The sequence below is a fragment of the Calidris pugnax genome, unplaced genomic scaffold (genome assembly GCF_001431845.1).
Source record: "Calidris pugnax isolate Ruff unplaced genomic scaffold, ASM143184v1 scaffold60, whole genome shotgun sequence".
Lineage (NCBI taxonomy): Eukaryota > Metazoa > Chordata > Aves > Charadriiformes > Scolopacidae > Calidris > Calidris pugnax.
The window spans coordinates 193,309-214,575 of record NW_015090831.1 but is presented as its reverse complement, the minus strand read 5'-3'; the positions used below and the strand labels follow the sequence as shown (position 1 = coordinate 214,575).

General features: G+C 38.8%; 1 protein-coding gene across 1 annotated transcript in view; it reads left to right on the top strand.

Annotated features, from left to right (window-relative positions):
• Nucleotides 1-18,735, top strand: part of EPC2 (enhancer of polycomb homolog 2 (Drosophila)) — a 50,227-nt gene extending 31,492 nt beyond the window's left edge. Inside the window, exons 7-14 of the mRNA XM_014941209.1 lie at nucleotides 787-978; nucleotides 1,261-1,350; nucleotides 3,859-3,995; nucleotides 4,096-4,439; nucleotides 10,589-10,725; nucleotides 12,361-12,520; nucleotides 15,310-15,643; nucleotides 17,452-18,735. Coding sequence (XP_014796695.1) covers nucleotides 787-978; nucleotides 1,261-1,350; nucleotides 3,859-3,995; nucleotides 4,096-4,439; nucleotides 10,589-10,725; nucleotides 12,361-12,520; nucleotides 15,310-15,643; nucleotides 17,452-17,524 — 1,467 coding nt within the window. The 3' untranslated portion in view covers nucleotides 17,525-18,735. The remainder of the gene's footprint in view (nucleotides 1-786; nucleotides 979-1,260; nucleotides 1,351-3,858; nucleotides 3,996-4,095; nucleotides 4,440-10,588; nucleotides 10,726-12,360; nucleotides 12,521-15,309; nucleotides 15,644-17,451) is intronic.
• The last annotated feature ends 2,532 nt before the right edge of the window (nucleotides 18,736-21,267 follow it).

The window sequence follows — 21,267 nt, the reverse complement described above, 5'->3', positions numbered from 1 at the left end:
TTTGTGTTTAGCACCCACGACACCTAGTGGGCACGGGACTGAATACAAACCGTGGCTCTTGTGCAGGAATTTTCTGTTTCTCCTCTCATTCTGAAGCTGAGCTCCATTACTGGAATGGTTTCAGTCAGACAGTTATTGATAAGTAGTAACTAGGGGTAAATTTAAACACTTTTTCAAAACTGCACTGGCTTTTACTAATTGAGAATTTTGCAAGTGAAGTAATCTTCCTTTTAATTTAAAAGCTTTGAAGCTAAATAGCATTTGTGTTTGAGTGAGCAGTTTAATATTGATGGAGTTGCTTACTACAGAGGGTTTGTGTTAGCAAAATCTTCAATAGCAAAACTGAGTGCCGTTACATCTTTTCAAAAATGTAAACAATCTGAGAAACATGAAACAGATTAGATTGTTTCTTTTGAACATAACTGAGCAGTTCAGAAAATTGAAAGCGCTTGCTATAGAAAGCTGAGATTGTGAAAACTAACTGGAATAGGGCTTCCAGTTACAATATACACTGAGTGTACTGCAAAGCAAGGAGCCTCTTAGGTAGCTGTACGGCTTGAAAGCTTTCAGTTTGTTTATTACTAAATATTTCTAAAGATGATCAGAGGTAAAGTTCTGGTTTTTTTCATGTTTTGAATAAATTTTGCATTATTTGTCTGAAATATTCTGCAGATGCTGCATGTCGTGAAGCTTTGGAAGACAAGCAGTCATGTCTTCAGGCATGAGAGGAGAAAAGGTTAATTACTTCATCATCTTAGATTTTTGTTGTCTGTTTTTCACACACAGCATCCTCATCATTCATCTCTAAAGGAGGAGGTGTCAGATGTTGTACGTCAAAAGAAGAAGTATCTGAAGAAACCTAAGATAGAGTGTGTAGTAACTCCTCAACAGCCCTCTGCTGAGCCCTTGCCTGTTGTCAACAAGAGCGATATTAAACAGTATGACTTCCACAGCTCAGATGAAGATGAGTTCCCACAGGTAATGGCTCTGTTTCACAATCTCAGCATATGGAAGGTAGAGATTTCAGTTGCCTGTACTTCGGTCTGTCTGGCCAAAAGACTGGAGAATAACTGCTGTTGAACAGTGGATGTGGTTACAAGATACCTAAACTGCGAGTTTCTTTTCTTCTAAGCTATGCTTCAGAGAAGCTTGCATTTAATATGTAAATGTGGCAGTTCATATTATATAAAGTTGTATAACAAATAAGATTATATTGTATAAATGTGGCAGTTGGAAGAATGACTTTGCTTTCTGGTCTAGGTACCCTCACCAGTATCAGAAGCAGAAGAAGAAAATGATCCTGATGGACCTTGTGCTTTCAGGAGAAGAGCAGGATGCCAGTATTATGCTGTAAGACTGTCTGCTCTTGGATTTAATGGGGTGGTTTTTGTTATGTTGTTTGTTTAGTTGGTTTTTTTAAATTTAGATTGACGTAGTGCTAATGTCATAATTTTTCTGTTCCCGCTCTTACCACCAAAGCTTTGATTTGGTGAATCCAAAGACAGTTGTTTTCAGTCTTCACAAGAATGACTCTAATTGTACTGTTCCTCTGTGATTACCTGACGGTAATACGGTGTGTTGCCTGCAGACCGATTCAGCCACGGATAAGAAGGGAGGGAGATGTTGGTTTGTTTTTCTTGGCACATCCTTTCTTCCCAGCTTGTAGAGCTCATTAGAGTCAGCTACTAGTTGTCCCAGTTCTTGGACCTGCTGAGGAATCCCACTGGGGCATTGAGGAGAGTCTGCTACTGAAGCAGAGGGGGGGAAATCTGCTAAGGATTTTTTTCATACAGTTAAGTCAAAATTTTCTTTTTAAATCAGTGCAAGCTGTATATATATATATTGAAGAACATCAGGTTGTGATTGCAAGAATGTTCAGAGGACAGGGACTAATTATAGATGTCCTGTCATCATCTCGGAACCACTGACAGTGAAATTTTTTTACCTCAGAAAATTTACTGTGCTTATAGACGGGGAGCTTTAGGCTGCAGAGGACCAAGAAAGGCAACACATCACTATAAAGACTCTGGTTTTTCTTTTCTTGCTTCCCATGGGAAGACTGAAGTTACATGACAAAATAATTGTGTAATTGTGTAGCCTTTAAAGTCACAGAGAAATCATTTAGTTACTAGGTAGGCTGTTTCAGAAGCCCAGACACCCCCCAGAATATTCAAATTATAGCATGGGCATCTCCCACAAGTTGTACTAAAAGTTCTTTGCTCAGGTCAGATGTGCTGGCACCTGCTCCTGTCCCTGCTTTGCCTTGTCCTGCTGTGCTTCAGTCACTCCAGAATACCAAACAACTCCATCTTTCCAAGAATATCTCATTGTTTTTAACTGATTTTCTCCTTTTGGAAATTTATTAGTAGGTTATTTAAGACATACTTTCCCACCCATTTTGTGTGGCTCTTAACTTACTGTTCTTTCAGTTTGGTGAGTTTTTTAACGTGTTGATGGCTAATCTAGTTCCCCTTTTTTGCTTACCTGAAGCTTTTCTTGTTTTTTAACGTGTTGATGGCTAATCTAGTTTCCCTTTTTTGCTTACCTGAAGCTTCTCTTTTGCTTAGAATTTATCCTACTTTTTTTTCCTTAGCCTATAAGTTACCTCCTTTGCCAAAAGAAGTTGAGATGACTGAAAACTTGTATTTTCATTGGTTTTTGTTACTTTTTCCCATTGCTGTTTAGAAGCAGGTTATTTAACAGCCTTAATGTTAGCCTTTTATGATATTTTTTAACTACTGAAGCCATTTGAGTTTTGGTTAACTCATAAATTGGTTGAATCTACAGCACTACTGTTAGTGTAGGTTTAACCCAATCACAAAAACGATTATTTTAATGAATATTTATTAACCTGTCATATAAGACATTTCAGACAGCACACAGCATTTCTGCTTGTAAAGATTATGCAGTTTTGAGTTCATAATAATAGCCAAGATACTCAAGGAGTAATAAAAATGCCCCAAGGTAAGCTGATACAGAACATACACTGTCAGGATCTGGTAATGGAACGCTGTGTATTGGAACAAAGGCCATTCAGAGCAGTGTCTGTTACCTTTGGCAGCACGTGTGTTTCATGAGTAAAACTAAACTGCAAATTTAGGAACCCCTTTGGAAATTACCGACGCGCTTTGGCTGCCAGCTCTCCAAGTTGGGAATTGTTGTCACTTTGCTTTGTACAGCTGGTGATTCAGCAGGATCCTTGAGAAGTGAACAGGCCTCCTCGGTATTTCCTTTGTCACAATGAGTACTCAAAGTATTCTTCTGCAGTGTGATACGTAGCACTGGAGTTGTGCATGTAGTTTTGAGGTATTTCTCTCAGTTATTTTTCATACACTCATTTTTACAGACAAAAGCTTTCATGCTACTGACCTTTACTAGGAGGATTAGACGATTACAAACCACAGTCAAATGCAGCCTTGCCTGTGGGAAGTCCTTTGGCTTCTAAGAGCCTGAGGCTGAGAGGCTGCCTCCTAGAAGAATTGTGTTCTATATCTTGTGATGAATCACCTAAAGAGCTATTATCAGACAGGAGCTGCTGGGCCAGATGGGGCTGTGTCTGAGTAAGACAGTTTTAGGTACTTCTTGGTAGAAGGAATTAATTCTGACTTGTTCTATATTTTGGTTGTGGCGTCTAATTTTATGACTAATCAAGGCAAGAGGATTTTCTGCTTCATGAATTGATGTATTTTTTAAAAAGTCTTCCAAGTTCTTTCATGATCTGAGCGTGGTTAATCAAATGGTAGTTCTGTGGCCATTTTCTATGCTTGTAGCCTGTGCGTGATAATCACTTAGTAGAAACCTAACCAAAGTATACACTCTAAACAAGTGCAAAATTGCCTTTTCTTTTTTTCTTTACAGCCTCGTTTGGACCAAACTAATTCTTCGTATGAAAACGCAGAATTGGACAAACTGAGGTTCAGGCATTGCCTTACAACCCTTACAATTCCAAGAAGATGTATAGGATTCGCAAGAAGGCGAATTGGCAGGGGTGGAAGGTACAGTCATGTTATGTTTACTATTTATTCCTCTTCAAAGGATAAAAATAAAAAAAAGAGATAAACTAATGGTTTTTTTTTTCTCATTCTCTTTAATCAGGGTTATAATGGACCGAATATCCACAGAACACGATCCTGTTTTGAGACAGATTGACCCGGAAATGCTGAACAGTTTTTCAAGCTCTTCCCAGACTTTAGACTTTTCTTCTAATTTTTCACGGACCAATGCTTCCAATAAACGTTGTGAAAACAGACTGTCCCTTCCTGAAATACTAAGCAATATCAGATCATGTCGACTGCAGTGTTTTCAGCCAAGGCTACTAAATCTACAGGACAGCGATAGCGAAGAATGTACCTCAAGGAAACCAGGGCAGACTGTGAATAATAAAAGAGTTTCTGCAGCATCTGTAGCTTTATTGAACACCAGCAAGAATGGCATATCAGGTAGGCAAAGGATTTGAATTCTTCTGGAACTTCAAATACTGAATTCCAGTGGTTTTACTTGTGACTGATAACATCTTCAGCAGTGACGTGTAGCTAAACTGAAGATACAAGCTAATATTTTGTATTTCTTAGCATATTACAGGAGTTTTCCACAAACAGCCCTCTTCCTCCTGCTTCCGTTTCAGTTTCAATAGAATCTTGAAAAAATGGTCTTAAACATCCATTATCCAAGGGAAGGATTCTGCTCGTGTTTAAGAATTGCTTAGGTGTGACTGAGTCTTAAAGACTTTAATTGGTGTAACCTAATTTAAGGAGAGAAGAGTGCTCTGCATAAATGCAAAAGAAGAGCAGTTGGTTTCTTGAGGGGGAAATGTCTCTTTTGTTGTTGGAGTCTTTCTTTTTCAAATCTTGCCAAAACCTCTCAGAAAAACAGTTTTAAGTTAGTAAATATAATGAGCTGGTGTGGAAAAGTCTGAAAACGGCATTTTCTGTTGATAGCTGTGATAGTTAAAAATTTGACACTGGAAGCAGCCAATGACACACCTTCTCTGATTTATTTTTTTTTTTCCCTAAGAAAATCACCAGTCACTGATTAAGTTTAATTGCCTTTTCCCTTAAATGCCATCTCTAACTCTCATAGCCAGTGCAGTCATCTCTTACCAGTCGGCGTCATGACCTGATAGCTCCAGATGAGCAAGAAGACAGCCATTTGCTTATAAACCATGTTACATTTAAAAAAAATATATAATTCTTGTAGTATCTTCACCAAAATATAAAATATACGCAACAATTCTGATCTCTGTAGGCTTTTTGTTAGCAATTTGGGTATAGAAGCCCTAAATAATAAATAATATTATTAATGGTGGAATAAAAGCCACCAAAAGAAAAAGTTGCTTTAAGCTTACACTATAGCAGCCTTTACATCACTTGCTTCGTGTACCAGGAGTTGTAATTGCTTCAGTTTCAACATTGTTGCTCCTTTCTAATAGTAAAATGATGTACAATTCTTTAAAATGCTCAACAATTGGAGATAGGCCCCAAAAAAATCTACTACCAAGTGTCAACAAGCATCTGAGTATTTTCCTAGTCTATTGTGTATATATAGAATTAGGTATGGTAAAATTAGGATAATTAGATAATAGGCTGATTCTAAATTCTGTAGTTAACTTCATCTGGGTGTGGAATGGTCTGCTCCTTTTAACATCGGTTGCAGGATTGGGTATTTAATCTTCAATAACATACCTTTAGAATTCAGGTATAGACATTAAATTTCTTGGAAGACAAAAGCAGCTTTCTCTGTTATGGTTTTAGAGGACTGAGCATCAGCTTGTTAAGTAACATCAGTGTAGTACGGACATAAGCTCAGAATATTTATTTCCATAACTTTTCAGTATGATCATTGCAACCTTTATATTGTTCTCTCTCTCATGGAAAGATTTACAGAAGAGTATTTTTTTCTGCTGTATGGAGAGAATGTGGTCATAATGTGCTGTGCTTGTATTTTGTACAAATTTCTTTGTAAGGAACTTGAAGGGCTGGAGAGTTGCAGCTGGAGCAGAAAAAGGGGCAGGTTTGTGTGATGGGATTATTGATAAGCATCAGAGAGGTCTTGTTAAAGCAAATGTAGAAATAGAGAGGAATACACTTGTCAGAGTTAAGGGTGGGAAATGTGGAAATCAGCTGTAAGGAACAAACAGGAATTTGCTGGTAGCTACAGAACAAGAGGAAATAATGCTGCAAGATTTCTGTTTGCATGAATAAAGTGTAAGACCAAGGTAAGGAAAGTTGCTGAAAAAGACACAGGTTGATTGTTTTCTCTGTAGATTTTTTTCATGATGATGTAATAAATACCAATCGATTATTTAGTTGTAAAACTTTGAGACTTTAAATTCTGCTCTGGGGAGCCTTTTTTTTTCCCCTGAGGGTGGAGTCTACCTAAAGAACTAGGAGAATATTTTGGGGTGGAAGCTGATATATTTAATTCTAATAACATAGGAAGAAGTGAGTGAAGGAAAAATGTTGAGATTTGTAAAATCTCCATCCCTGGCTTTAGTTTAAATGAAGATTGCAGCAGGGGAAGAGAATTCCAGTAGCCAGGGGAAAGATGGCACGTAATAAGAAAATTAAAATGAGAACAGCATTTAAGCAGTATATTTTGGGGGAGGGGGGATGGTGTTTTGGTAGGGATGTCAGCCCTTCCTGATTCAGGTCATACCATCAATAAGGATAAAAGCCCTAAATTGTTGGTGCTATGTGGCAAATTCATGACAGACCTGATGTACACATGTGGAGTAGCGCTCACCGTATTCAGGATTATTATTGTTAGGGAAAGAGAACTAAAGGAAAGGGTAGACATGTGTTTTAATGATAGAGGAGGCTATAGAGAAATACTCAAAAAAATGCATAAAACCAAATCTGATTAATTTAAGCCACATTGTAGAGAAATAATAATTAACTTCTGTTACATAACCTTAGAAATTATCTGATTACATTTAGATTTGAATAGAGATCACTCGGTAGGTGAAGAACATTATACATGAAAAATTATGGTTTTGGAAGACCTTTTTCTTTACAGGTTTAAATAACAAAACAAATCCTGTAATTTTGGTAAAAGATCAGATGCAGTAAACAGAATTCTTCAGCAAATAACTGAGCCAGCAAGAAGCGCTGCTGTTAGATTTTCTTCTGCCAGCAAGAAGCGCTGCTGTTAGATTTTCTCCTTAGTAAATAGTAAATTTTAGAAGGAGTGGTCAAAATCAGGTTTTGTATGAAATCAGCACAGGTATTATTGCTGCATTATTAAAATCATTCCATTTAGGAGATGATTTGTTGAAATCAGTTGATCCCATAGCATGCTGTAAGCATAAAGCTGCCTCCAGGAGAAACAATGTCAGTGGTTAAACTGATTGTTTTTGTTTTTTTCTTTTAGTTTAGAGAAGACTTGGAGTTGCTTTGGTTTTCGGTGCAGAAGAATTATTTAAAGTTACCTCTGCATTACATTTTTTCACTTGTATTAATAAAGCAGCTCTTAATCTGGTAATTCCTCAAATGCTGGGCATTGTGCAAACAGAAAGACTTATTTTAAAAATGTGCAACTGGTGTTTTCTTGAAAGTGCCTAATCAGTGCATGAATAAAGAACCACTGTTTCAAGCTAAATTACTCTCTTGCTCATGTTACAAGAACTGCAAATGGGAAAACTGAATTTGAGTAACTTTAAGAGACAAGGTCAGTGAAACAGTCTGATCCCTTTGATCAGTTGAGTAAAATTCTTGGGAGTCTTACACACTGTATTAGAAAAAATAAGCTGGCCCTTGCCAGAGACACCTCCAAAAGGAGTCTCTGTTTGATCTAAACCAAGATAGAGTGATGAGCTGGGGGTACAACTGATCATCAGGAGAGATGATGGAGGAAGGAAGCTGCCAGGAATTTGTAGATGGCACTGCTTATGGCAGCCAAGTAATACTTAACCTGCTTGTGCAACTCCACTGATTTTTTTGGGATGGAAGGAAGAAGCAGGCTTTAGGCAAAGTCCTCAGTATGTTGCATTTGGCTCCCAGTCTGTTTCAGCTGCAGTTCCAATGACCCTCTCAAATAGTTCCCTTACCATGTCCATTAATACAGAAGCCAATGGCAGATGATGGCATTCTCAGCAGGAGGGTTTTGCTTATGGAACAAACTTTTACCTTTTGGACTTGTGGGTTTGTTTTGGGTTGGTGGTTTTTTGGGGTTTTGTTTGGTTTTTTTCCCCAGAATTAAATACCACTTAGAAGTAACCACATGAATGAAATACCACTTTTGGGGCAGTCTGAAAGATGATCTTTGATTAAAGCCTTGAAATCCTAAGAGAAGTGACATCCTAGTCCAAACTAAAGCCATCAAGGAGGAAAGGAGCCTGGGACACTTACTCTCACATTGACTTTTTTACCCTGTTCTGTTGTGGTGTTTCAATGCAGTCAGGCTCTGGTAAAATAGCAAATACTGATACTCAGCAGTGGAAGGTAAAATTCTGGAAAACAGAACCTTATATAAGAAGCATAGAACCCTTGCACTTAACTATGACCTTAAAGGCTACCTTGAGACATCATAGAGGTTTGCTATTTTTGTCTCTAGGACCCTTCAGTTGTTTGATTTGGCAGAAGCAAATGATGTTAAATGTGCTAATGAACATCTGCTGGCTTATAGCAAGGCTAACAGCCAAGTTCAGACTGACCACTGAATAAATGTCTGGTGATAGGTAGTGAACTGAGTGGAATTTAAACATGGAAAGGCAGAGTAAGCAATTACTACATTAATATGATAATTACATTACTTTTGTGTCTGCAGAAAAATGCAACTTTATAGATGAATGCCCCTGTACTGCAATATAATGCTACAAATAATAGCTAATTACAGCTAAATGCAATTTAGATGTTTCTCTGTACTGTATAAGCTTGTCCTTTGTTTCATAAAAAAAATGTTTTAGAACATGTTCTGGAATTTCTTACTTCAGAACTTAAAAATAGAAATACATATATATCTAATGTTCCATAATGCTGTTCTTGGCTCTGTTGCCTTTAGGAACACAACAGGGTTTGGGAGACTGTTGTGAGGGAACTTAAAAGATTCAGCTGAGTGAACTTGTGTAGTAGCTTGTAGGAATAGCAAAGGATATTCAAGAATAAGCAAAGAATGTTCAAGAGGAACAAAGTACAGCTAAATGTGAAATAAATTTGATTTTAGAATATGTTGGAAATGAGAATAAAATCCCTAGACTCTAATAGGAGTAACTGTATGTCATTGGATTTTTAAGGGCCCTCCTAACGTGGTTGAATCCTGTTTTAATAACACAGTAGTAGAGAAGAAGTTTCGGTACTAATTCCTAAAAAGTCAGTCTTAATTTTGGTATTTATTTAGGATAGAATTTCAGGATAACCATGAGTATTACAGCTAGTAAATGAAAGAGCCAGACCCTAAAAGATAAATCACTTCATGTTTTGATGTTGGCTCGGTGTCTGTGGATAAGATGATATTGCTGCAGAACCCGGGTGTTTGAGATGAGTGACAGCTTCAGTCTTCGAAAAACGTAGTTCAGAATAAACTGCTGAACTGTAATTAATGGGAATCTTTGGAAAGCAAATTCTGTTTTTACTTTCTCCTGCGAGAACTCAGTTCTCAGGTTAGCATCAACTGCACAAAACTCGGGTTTCAACATGAAACACTTGACAGCATTTTCATTTATTGAGTTTGCAGTTCTTTGGGGGGAGAATATTGAGGACAGCTTTTCTGACTTCAGCATTCCCTTCACTTGTTGAGAGCATGATACTACTGGGGTTGCATTAGCTTTGGTCTCGTAAACAAGCATATTATGTCACTCTTAAAACTCCTATTCCATTTAAAAAAAATAAATAAAATTGGCAGCGAAAAACCTGTTCAGGTGAAAGTTAAGCATTTCCTTGGGGGGCGAGAGGAGTGCGATAGGAAGGACAAACTGGATTTGCTAAATAAAACAGTGCTTTGTGATATTTGCAAATAGTAAGTTTTAGACCTGGAGATGAGCTTTATCGTTGTGTATTAGTTTGTATTATTTCAAGTGAGGATTGGTATAGAACTATATAGACTGTTTACATATATATATATAGATATACAGACTATTTAAATATATGAATTGTGGTTGTGCTGTTGAAGCAGGCTCTTGACTGCCAGGTGTGTCGTTCTTTTAGAGTCCAGGCTTGTGGCAGAGAAAAGTTAAGGGGGGGCTGTAGGAAGGGGTGTTGTACAGGAATGAACTCCCAGTGGTTACTGGGAGAGAAGGCACCCAGCTCAGCCCACTGTACTTCTGATTTTTAAAGACATGCTTGGTTTCTGAAAACCAGGAAAAGAATTTCTTTAAGCTTTTCCTTAAATCTACTGGAAGGAAAACCATCAAAGATAGAAACACCTTATAAAGCAATGAAAGCTGTGAATGGTTTTGTTGTAAATTAATTCAATGCTAAAAGAACACAAGAAACAAATTTAGCTTGACCTCTCCTTTGCATAAGAATATAGGAAGACCTTTGCAGGCATATGTTATCTTCAATCACCAAGTGATTGAAGACATGCACTCTTGAATTTCAGGTGTATTTGTTCTGTGCACACCTATTTAACACCAGCTTCACTTTCTTTTCTGTAGTAACAGGGGGTATCACAGAGGAACAGTTTCAGACACATCAACAGCAGTTAGTTCAAATGCAGAGGCAACAACTCGCTCAGCTTCAGCAGAAACAGCAATCTCAGCATTCCTCACAGCAGACACATCCGAAAGCACAGGTAAAGCACCTTAAATGTCGTCATATGCTGCTGTCTTCCTTTTTGCTTGCTCTGGTTTTCATCTCTCATGTTACAGACATCTTGTTTTATGTAAGTTACATATCAAGGCTGCATTTTTAAAAGTTGAGTAAGAAACTTCATGTTTTAGTGTGTTAGTTGTAACCACAGAGTCAGTGAGTGTAGAAAGAGCCAGTGCTCTGTCGAGTCATACGGTTTTCACTGGTTTTACCCTCCTTTGTATAAGTGCTCTGAAGAGACTTATTTATTAAAACACTTTGAGGTAATGTATTGTTATGAACAGATGTTCGAACGCTAAAAATTGGTAGCTTATGAGAGGAAAAACATAATTTTGCATATTTAATTTGATTGTTTTTCCATCCCCAGTGTTACTACTTCGGTCTTTCAAAAGATTTGCGTTTTTCCTCTGTAAAGCCTTGCAAGGGAGGAATGCATGTTTTCCTGTCGAGCTTAGTTTTCTGTTGATTTCTTACCAAGAAAATACAAAAGCTGTTGCTTTTGACTATTATTAGGAAAAGTTATTTTACTTTGAGCGTGTCATATCTAATTGTCAATGCTGTTTGTTCTTTCCTCTCTGGTTAATCGGGGATTATGTATTGGTGGTTACTTACTACATTTTTTGTAAGTGCAAAGGCATGATACCAGCATATTGAAAAATACTAAACAAAAGGAATGACTTTTGGGTTTCTAAGACACTCTGAAAGTGTCTATGGAAAGTAATTTTCTTAGTTAATAGGAATTGAAATTGCACAATGATACATTCAGGTATTTCAAGGTGTCCATGCAGTACTTACCATTCTTTCAGAGAAACTGGGCTAACAGAAGTCATGCACTTGCAGAGCGTGGTGGGCAGTTACACTGTGGTACAAATTGCTCCATGAGCATGAATGGACTATAAATACTGAAAATTCTTCAGATTTGCAGTTGCAGTGTCTCTGCTGCCTGGAGACAGAAGAGAGAAAGAAGCTTAAGTTATAGTCATTTTCTTAAGCTTGTGAAACACAAAGAATCATAGAAGGTTTGGGTTCCAACCCCCCTGCCCTGGGCAGGGACACCTCCCACCACACCACGTTGCTCCAAGCCCCCTCCAACCTTCCCTTCAACCCCTCCAGGGATGGGGCAGCCACAACTTCTCTGGGCAACCTGGGCCAGGCTCTCACCACCCTCACACCAAAGAACTTCTTCCCCACATCTCAGCTCCATCTCCCCTCTTTCAGGGTCAAACCCTTCCTCCCCATCTCTCCTGGAGCCCCTTGAGGGACTGGAAGGGGCTCGAAGGTCTCCCCGGAGCCTTCTCTTCTCCAGGCTGAACAACACATCATGGAAGTGGTCTGTCTTGCTGAGAACTGCATTTGCCACTGGCTGAATTGGGCAGAACTTACTCATTTGGACACTAATTTCCAAATGAGAACGCTCAATTGGACACTAATTTTCAGCTTTTCATCAGACTTGTGATATGGAAATATTAAATGTTATGGTGCATTAGGTTACATTTAGAAGATGTATGTATTTACTTGCTGGTAATTGTGCATTATAGGAATCCTAATGTGGTATTTCATTTTGTACTGGGATAACTATAAAGAATTTATATATATATTTTTTTTTTAATTCCCTCAGGGCTCCAGCACCTCTGACTGTATGTCAAAAACACTCGATTCAGCCAGCGCCCACTTTGCTGCATCTGCAGTGGTCAGTGCACCCGCGCCCAGTCGCAGTGAGGTCACGAAGGAGCAGAACACCAGCCACAACAACATTAATGGTGTTGTCCAGCCTTCAGGTGATGATTTCTCATATCTTGTGGTCATGTGAGCACTGAGAATGGCCTTCAGGTGATGATTTCTCATATCTTGTGATCTAGTGTGAGCACTGAGAATATCTCAACTGATCTTACGCCTGGTTTCTGAAATACTACTTAATAAACAAAAAAGTATACACTAATTGTGATATTTTCAAAAACAGTACTTAAAACTCGTCTCAACTGATCTTACGCCTGGTTTCTGAAGTACTACTTAATAAACAAAAAAGTACATTAATTGTGATATTTTCAAGAACAGTACTTAAAACTACTCTTGTGCCAATGGCACGTAGATTAGTGTGGTAATACAAATATCAAATGGTCTTGTAGATTCAAAGAGCATTGTTTCTGCTTTCTTCTGCAGGCTTTTATCTTTTACCAATGTGTTATGATCAAAAGCATAAGTGACAGCATTTTATAAACAGTGTAAATGTGTAATTAAAAAAATATCCATTGCTTAAGACATCGTTAATGACGCCGAGAAGGAAATAGAAAAGTTGCTACAATGTTTGGTCATTATCTCATTTGCATATTCAGACAAAAGCTTAGTAAGTGACAGCATTTTATAAACAGTGTAAATTTGTAATTAAAAAAAATAATCCATTGCTTAAGACATTTTTAATGACTCTGAGAAGGAAATAGAAAAGTTGCTACATTGTTTGGTCATTATATCATTTCCATATTCAGACAAAAGCTTACTAGTCACAGGATTACAGAATGGTTTGGGTTGGAAGGGACCTTAAAGAAGATCCAGTTCCAACCCCCTGCCCTGGGCAGGGACACCTTCCACCAGACCAGGTTGCTCCAAGCCCCCTCCAACCTGCCCTTCAACCCCTCCAGGGATGGGGCAGCCACAGCTTCTCTGGGCAACCTGGGCCAGGCTCTCACCACCCTCACAGCAAAGAACTTCTTCCCCACATCTCAGCTCCATCTCCCCTCTTTCACTTTAAAGCTATCACCCCTCATCCTACCACTACATTTCCCCGATCCAGAGTCCCTCCCCATCTCTCCTGTAGGCCCTCTTCAGGTACTGGAAGGCCATTATAAGATCTTCAACTACTTCTAGTAGTTCTTTTGACATCATTGTAAGTTTTAGGCTTTATTGCATTCTTCCCCATCCTAAATTCAGGCAAAAATGTAGACATTGGCATTCACTACCTTCTCCCTGTCCCTCCTTCTGCACCCCCGTTTCCAGCAGGCAGGAATGCCGGTCAGGCTGCTGTGGTAGCCAGGTTGCAGAGAGACAAATGTTATTTGGAATTTGACTGCAATAACAAATAAAAAGCTTTTAGAGTAATTTGTTGCTTTAACAGCTAATGATGTGATTAGTTTTATAGACCTTCTGCCAGGCTGGGTTAATGACAATATGAAATGAATAGAGGAGGGAGAAAAAACACAACTGAATAAAATCAATATACTGGAAGAGTTCCAGGAAAGAAAAAGACAACTGTGTTGTTATTCTTTAGATTCCTCCTAAATTCAGGCAAAAATGTAGACATTGGCATTCACTACCTTCTCCCTGTCCCTCCTTCTGCACCCCCGTTTCCAGCAGGCAGGAATGCCGGTCAGGCTGCTGTGGTAGCCAGGTTGCAGAGAGACAAATGTTATTTGGAATTTGACTGCAATAACAAATAAAAAGCTTTTAGAGTAATTTGTTGCTTTAACAGCTAATGATGTGATTAGTTTTATAGACCTTCTGCCAGGCTGGGTTAATGACAATATGAAATGAATAGAGGAGGGAGAAAAAACACAACTGAATAAAATCAATATACTGGAAGAGTTCCAGGAAAGAAAAAGACAACTGTGTTGTTATTCTCTGAGATCATATCTGGGAGGGTGATGTTTTGAGGGGTGTAAGATTATAGATGAGTGGTGACAACTGTGTTGTTATTCTCTGAGATCATATCTGGGAGGGTGATGTTCTGAGGGGTGTAAGATTAGATGTGTGGTAGCATACCATGCCAATACATGGGACGCAGAGTTACCATTGATCAAAACCATTACAGGTATTATGCGTATAAAATCTGATTTCTGTTACTTTTCTAAAGCTTTTCTAAAGCTCTGAGTGGCAGTGCTGGGTGATAGCTACTCCTGTTTAGGGTAGGAAGATTTGTAAATGAGGAAATGTTAGCTGAAAGCAGATTTTTTCCAGGAATAAGAATGTAGGGGTAAATGTGATCAGAATCACTGTGATCAGAATCAGAGCAGTGACTAGCTGGGATACCAGGATGAAATTTGAGAACCTCTGGTTTGAAAATACACGTGATCAGAATCAGAGCAGTGAATAGCTGGGATACTGAGATGAGATTCGAGAACCTCTGGTTTGAAAATACATTGTGAAACCTGAAGTCTCTCAAAACTCCAGAGTGGAAACAGAGCACGGCGGCGTAATCTGAAAGGAGTTTTCTATTTTGCACAACTCTTAGACCCCTAGTTCTGCTGCCTTGAGGGTGGCTGGTCCCTAGAACCTCCTTATGTGGCCCACAGAAGAAGGTAGGAGGGGAGGAGCTGATTCAAAGCATCAGAACTTGGCTTCACAGTCAGTCTCTGAGGTTGCCCAGCCCAGGTGTCCCCATTAGATTTACTTCTATGGGGAATGCTGCCCCTTTAACTTGAGGCATCTAAAATGAAGTGTGCAAATTTGGGAAGTGAAAGTTCTTTTTCATACAGTAACTTCTTTCATTTCCTGATGGTTTTGTTAATGGAAAAAAAAAAAAGGTGAAATATTCCTAATGGCATATTTTTAATTAACACCACTTGTTTTGTAACAGGAACCTCCAGAACTTTGTACTCCACCAACATGGCTTTATCATCCAGCCCAGGGATTTCAACCGTACAGCTTGTAAGGACAGTTGGCCACACCACCACAAACCACTTAATCCCAACGTTGTGCACAAGCAGCCCCCAAACGCTTCCCATGAACAATTCCTGCCTGACGAACGCGGTGCACCTCAACAATGTCAGTGTTGTTTCTCCAGTCAATGTGCATATCAATACACGGACTTCAGCGCCATCGCCAACAGCCTTAAAACTTGCCACAGTTGCTGCCAGTATGGACAGAGTGCCAAAGGTGACTCCGAGCAGTGCCATCAGCAGTATAGCAAGGTACGTGTGGGACGGCTTGGAGTGCTTTTCATTTATATTTGTGCTACAGAAATGTCTCCAGAGATGTGCCCAGTGCTGGCACCTCATCACAAAACTGGCCACCGTTGGGCATCTTCACCTTGGCTGTGACAAACCACAACAGCTGATTTTGCAGATGAACCATCAAATAATTTGCACTGATTTTAGCCACTAGCCTGGAGAAGAGGAGGCTCTGGGGAGACCTAATAGCAGCCTTCCAGTACCTGAAGGGAGCCTACAGGAAGGCTGGGGAGAACCTGTTTAGAAAGGCCTGTAGTGACAGGACGAGGGGCAATGGCTTCAAGCTGGAGGGGAACAGATTTAGACTGGAGATGAGGAGAGGGTTCTTCACTGTGAGGGTGGTGGAGCACTGGAACAGGTTGCCCAGGGAGGTGGTTGAGGCCCCTTCCATGGAGATATTCAAGGAGAGGCTCGACGAGGCCCTGGGCAACCTGGTCTAGTTGGGGGTGTCCCTGCTGACTGCGGGGGGGTCGGACTAGATGACCTTTGGAGGTCCCTTCCGGCCTGGGAAATTCTATGATTCTGTGATTCTATGATAATTCTGGTTAAATTTCTGTTGTATTTTAAATTACTTCATTTTAACCTTACCTTCTCATGTAACACTTTCAGATAGGTCCTATCCAACTTTCTATGTGATCTCTCCATAATTTTGTGATAATTCTGGTTAAATTTCTGTTGTATTTAAAATTACTTCATTTTAACCTTACCTTCTCAGGTAACACTTTCAGATAGATCCTATCAAACTTTCTATGTGATCTCTCCATAACTCTGTACCCATATTGTAAGATGCAGGCTGGCACATAGCTATTTTATAGATACATTTGGATATATGTGTTATATATTTATATAAAATAAACCCAGGTATGTGCCAGCCTGCATCTTACTTGAATAGATAAATATTTATTCTCATTGAACAGCAGCACTATTGTTTCAGGATACTTAGAAGATGTTTCAGAGGAGTGGCAGGAACTTGCAGTTGGCCAAATTTTCTGAAAATGACAATATTTGGGCTTTGTTTTAAGTCTGCTGGATGGTGTGATGTTAGAGAAAAAAGTCACTTTTGTTTATGAATTAGAAAAGTAAAAAATGGATATTAGCAAATCAGAATGCTTCCAGAGAGGTTAAGAAGAGTGTTTTGAGATTGAAAATTGCATTTATAATTTAGTCACTGCACAGATTGAGAAAAAGGTATTTTAAAATTAGCAGTCATGCCTTAAAGCTTACTTTTATATCATGAACACATTAAGTTCTTATTTCTCTCAAGCCAGAGGGGTATTTCAAGTTGTCAGCAAATGCCTTGAAAAGTTCCACCTCAGCTGAATAGGTCGTAGGCTTCTCTATAGAGAATGGTAATAAATCAGAAAAACATTTAAGAAGATTTCTTGTGTTAGTGCTAAAGCAGAATTGGGGGCGGAGGGGAATTTCTGTTAGAACAACGCTTTGCTCTCTAATAATTGATACTGAGTCATCATGGTGTGTCTTGACTTTGCTCCTTCAGGAGGCTTTTGACTTTTTAGTACTCTTACCCATAATTTCAGCTGGTAATTTACAGTTAAGTGAAATAATCTTACAGAATTGACTGCACTCTCAGTGGAGTAAAAGCAGTTCTTAAATGGCAGTATTTAGATTGAAATAATCTGTTTCTAGTGTATGCGTTAAGGTCCAGGTAACAGCTGCGTAAAAACACATAGTGTGTAAGAAATTAGCCAAACTGTGTAAGGAAATGCTCATGTTCTACCTGTAACTGTTGAATGTTTCTGTTCTTGCAGAGAGAACCACGAACCAGAGCGCCTGGGTTTGAATGGCATAGCAGAGACTACAGTGGCCATGGAAGTGACATAACCTCAGAGCAGCGTCTCAGCCCGCCCTAACGGTGTAGTCATTTCTATTCCAACTGAATGCAAAATACAGCACTCTGTGGATCACAGAGAACTCAAATGGACCTAAATGGACTATCATTATATCGTGTATTAAGTCGATATATAATGTAAATTTTGTAAAATTGGGAAAATCACTACCTTGTAAAATAGTTTATTTGTATCATCAATATTATTTCTGTTACTTGAATAGTAGATATTCATCATCATGCTTTTGCACTTGAATTTGCAACTGAATGGATTAAAAAAAATAATTCTTTAATGGGATCATGAGCATGAAATGGGATCCTGCATCACTTGTTTTAACTATTTATTTTGCCATGTTTACATTTTGTATCTTGTACAAATAAATCCAACTTTGTGTCTAAAAAAAAAAGTTAAAGATTCATAGCTAGGAAACAAAATTCTTGTAATTTTTTTCTAAAGGAAATGTAAAGTTTTCACTTGGTTCATTTTGTTTCACAATTTGACTAGATGGACTTTTTGGTAAATACTTTAGTGGCATTTCACTGTCAAATATGAAGTTCAAGGCAAAATAGTATTTTCTATTACTGTGCAGGGGAAAGGGATGGATCGATACATGCAAATTTAATGTAGTAACTCACTTTTCCATATATTTTGAATGTATATTTCTATTTATAATACCAGTTTATAAAAAATAATTACACAGGAAAAAAAAAACTGACTAGGAAAATTATGCATCTCGCACATATAAAATTGTGCAGATATGAGAAAATTTTCAACTGATTACATTTTATCTGAAGACTGCATATTTTAACCGGCTTTAAAACTGTAACACACCACATAAAGGATATTTTACCAGGTATGTATTGCATTATATATCATTGCAATAATTAATTATTGGATGTCTAGATATCGAGCCATCCCAGGTGGTGGGGGGGGAGGGAGGGTTGTGGCAAGATTGTCTTTTCAATTTTGGAGAGTTTTCCTGTGGCTACAAGGCAAGTAACGGGTTGGAAAAAGTCTGACTGTAAGCGTTGGACACCTTCGTAGTGTAGTGTTTTAGTGACTTTTTTTATACGGTTCTTGTAAATTAGATACGTGTAGTGGTGTTTCAGAATGTTTGTTTATGCACTAGTTCAGACAACTTTCCCTGTTACTTGTTCTTGATAAGTGAAAACTGCAGGGAAATAAAAATACATATCAAAACATGGACACGTTGCATATGTGTTTATTTCGCAATGTGCAAGAAATGGAGGTGTAAATTTTAGGGGGTGTTAGTGGTCTTTTGGTGATTTTTAACCTGAGCATACATGCTTTTTTCAAAAGGTTTCAGTTTCTATGATTATTTCCTGTCCTTATAGTGTAGGGGAGGGGAGGGAGGGTCTGGTAGTTGGGACCTGAGACCTGGGAGTAGTCTGGACAAGACAGTTTTCTTGTTCTGCCACAGAAAACTTCAAGTATTACTTTCTGTGAATCATCTGAATATTCTGCTGTTTGGTTCTCCACCTGTGATTTGGAGAATGTTCTTGTATTTCTTATAAATCATGGAATTGTTGAGGTCGAAAGGAAACTTGGGACGTTGTCTGCTCCAGCCCCCTTCCCCAAGGGAGTCAAGCTAGGGTTTGCCTATGTGTCATGCAGTCAGTGTGGTTTTTCCTCTTGGCTTTTTATATATAAAGAGCTATTTTTAATTTAAGTGGTGTTTAAACATGTGTTGTCTTATGTCCTGTGAGTTAAAAGTTCTGCCAGTTGAAAGCACTTGCAGAGCTTTAAATACTGGGAGCTTGTCAGAAACTCAGCTGTCTAAAATTAACTGGGTTTTGCTTAACTGATGCTTTATTTTCTATTCAGTGTGAAGTTTGCAAATACATTTAATTATAATTATAATAGTGAAAGCACTTGCAGAGCTTTAAATACTGGGAGCTTGTCAGAAACTCAGCTGTCTAAAATTAACTGGTTTTTGCTTAACTGATGCTTTATTTTCTATTCAGTGTGAAGTTTGCAAATATATTTAATTATAATAGAGAATAGTCAAAGGAACCCAGGAGAGTTCAGTGTCAGTGCCATGGTCAGGCAAGGGGCGATGGCAGGGTTGGGGGAGTTGGCACAAGGTGGGGGCACCTGAGCAAAGGTTATTGCTTAGAAGCTCCAGCTAAAGGTTTTTTAACTTTTAAGAGATTCTGGAAAAATGAGAGGTGGAGAAAAGGATTTTATAAACTCCAAAGGCTGTATGATGTGTGTGCCATGTGCTGAATGAGTTTAACTTAAAGGACTAGTATTTGATGCAGCTTTCTGTAAACTTGAACTGTAACAGCAACTAATGTGCGCCTCAAGTGCAAGAAAAGGAGAGTGATGAATAATACTGTAGTCCATAGGCATCTTAATTTATTTTTTTTTTTAAAAAAGGGAATGGAGCATTATTGGAAAGTTTACTTTTTCCTGGTGTGCAGCCAGGAATACCTATGGCTGAGTTAAATTCCCTCGTTTGAACATCACGTGTATCTGTAATATGGTTTGAATAGTGATTTCTGGTTTATTCTGTATCAGGGGACGTTGTTCAAGAAAGATTTTTTTTTTTTTTTTCTTTTTTTTTTTTTTTGACTTCCAGTGTAATGGGCAAAATTTTCCCTTAAATGTTGGATACTAAAAAATCATGATTCTTCTAATTAGGTTTAATGACTTAAATACTAAAAAAATATCATGATTCTTCTTCTAATTAGGTTTATGAAATGTATTTGATCTATAGATTGACTGGAGTTTTGATATGTGTTTAATTGTGTCTTGTTTCTATTCTGCTGTAGGGCTTTTTCTCCCCTTTCCAAAGAACATCTCAACAATATCCTGTTCTATTTCCAGAGCGGTCCTTCTCCTTTGATCCCCTCCAGCCCTTTGTGGTTTTCCTGACTTTGAGACTCCTTTTCCTTCCCTGATAGCCCATTTTCCTATCCTGCCTTCAACCGCTTTGTAGGGAATAACAGAAACATTTCCTATTTCCTTATTACGGTAATTGTAATTTTTTTTTTTTGGAAGCAGAATCTTCAGTGCAGCCTTCCAGGAGGTGATGGATTTATCCTGAGGTGCACTCGGCATCGTGCTCGCAGCCAGTCCATCCCTCTTCTCAGTTTCCAGCACCCTTCAGGAAGAGCTCAGCCCTTCAGAATAGAGGGTCCTGGTGGAAATTCCCATCTGCAAACCGGAAAGCTCCGAAGGTGGCAGCAAACCCTCTGGACAGGACTTGTCATCTCAACAGACTCCCTGGATTTGACGCCACAGAAACGGTTTCAAATCTCACTTCCCTATTTCTTCTACTTTTAGGTTTTGCAATATTCAGTCTTAGAAGGGTGGAGAATAACCCGCATGAATTAAAGCATGTCTTCACAGTAAACTGCTACTGGGGAAAGAAGAATATAGGATGTCTCTAACTGGGAGAGGAACTGTTTCCTGTGTAGCAGCAGACCCTGGGTTAGCTATTAACATCCAAGTGTTTACATTTGAACAAAGGCACGTGGTGGCTAATTGGCTTTCTTCTGATCTAACCAGCTAATTACATGGAAAACATGAGATACGGACAACTGGTCTGTAAGCCAAAGCAACGCTGGGTGAGTTGACTCTCCTGGGAAAGCCATCCAGACCAGTCAGGATGGAGACTGGTGTGTGCTGGGGTGTGGAGCCCTGCTGTGGAACCACCTGCACCCCAGGAAGCTCCCTAAACCAGGCAGCTGCTTGGAAGGGATTTCTCAGGGA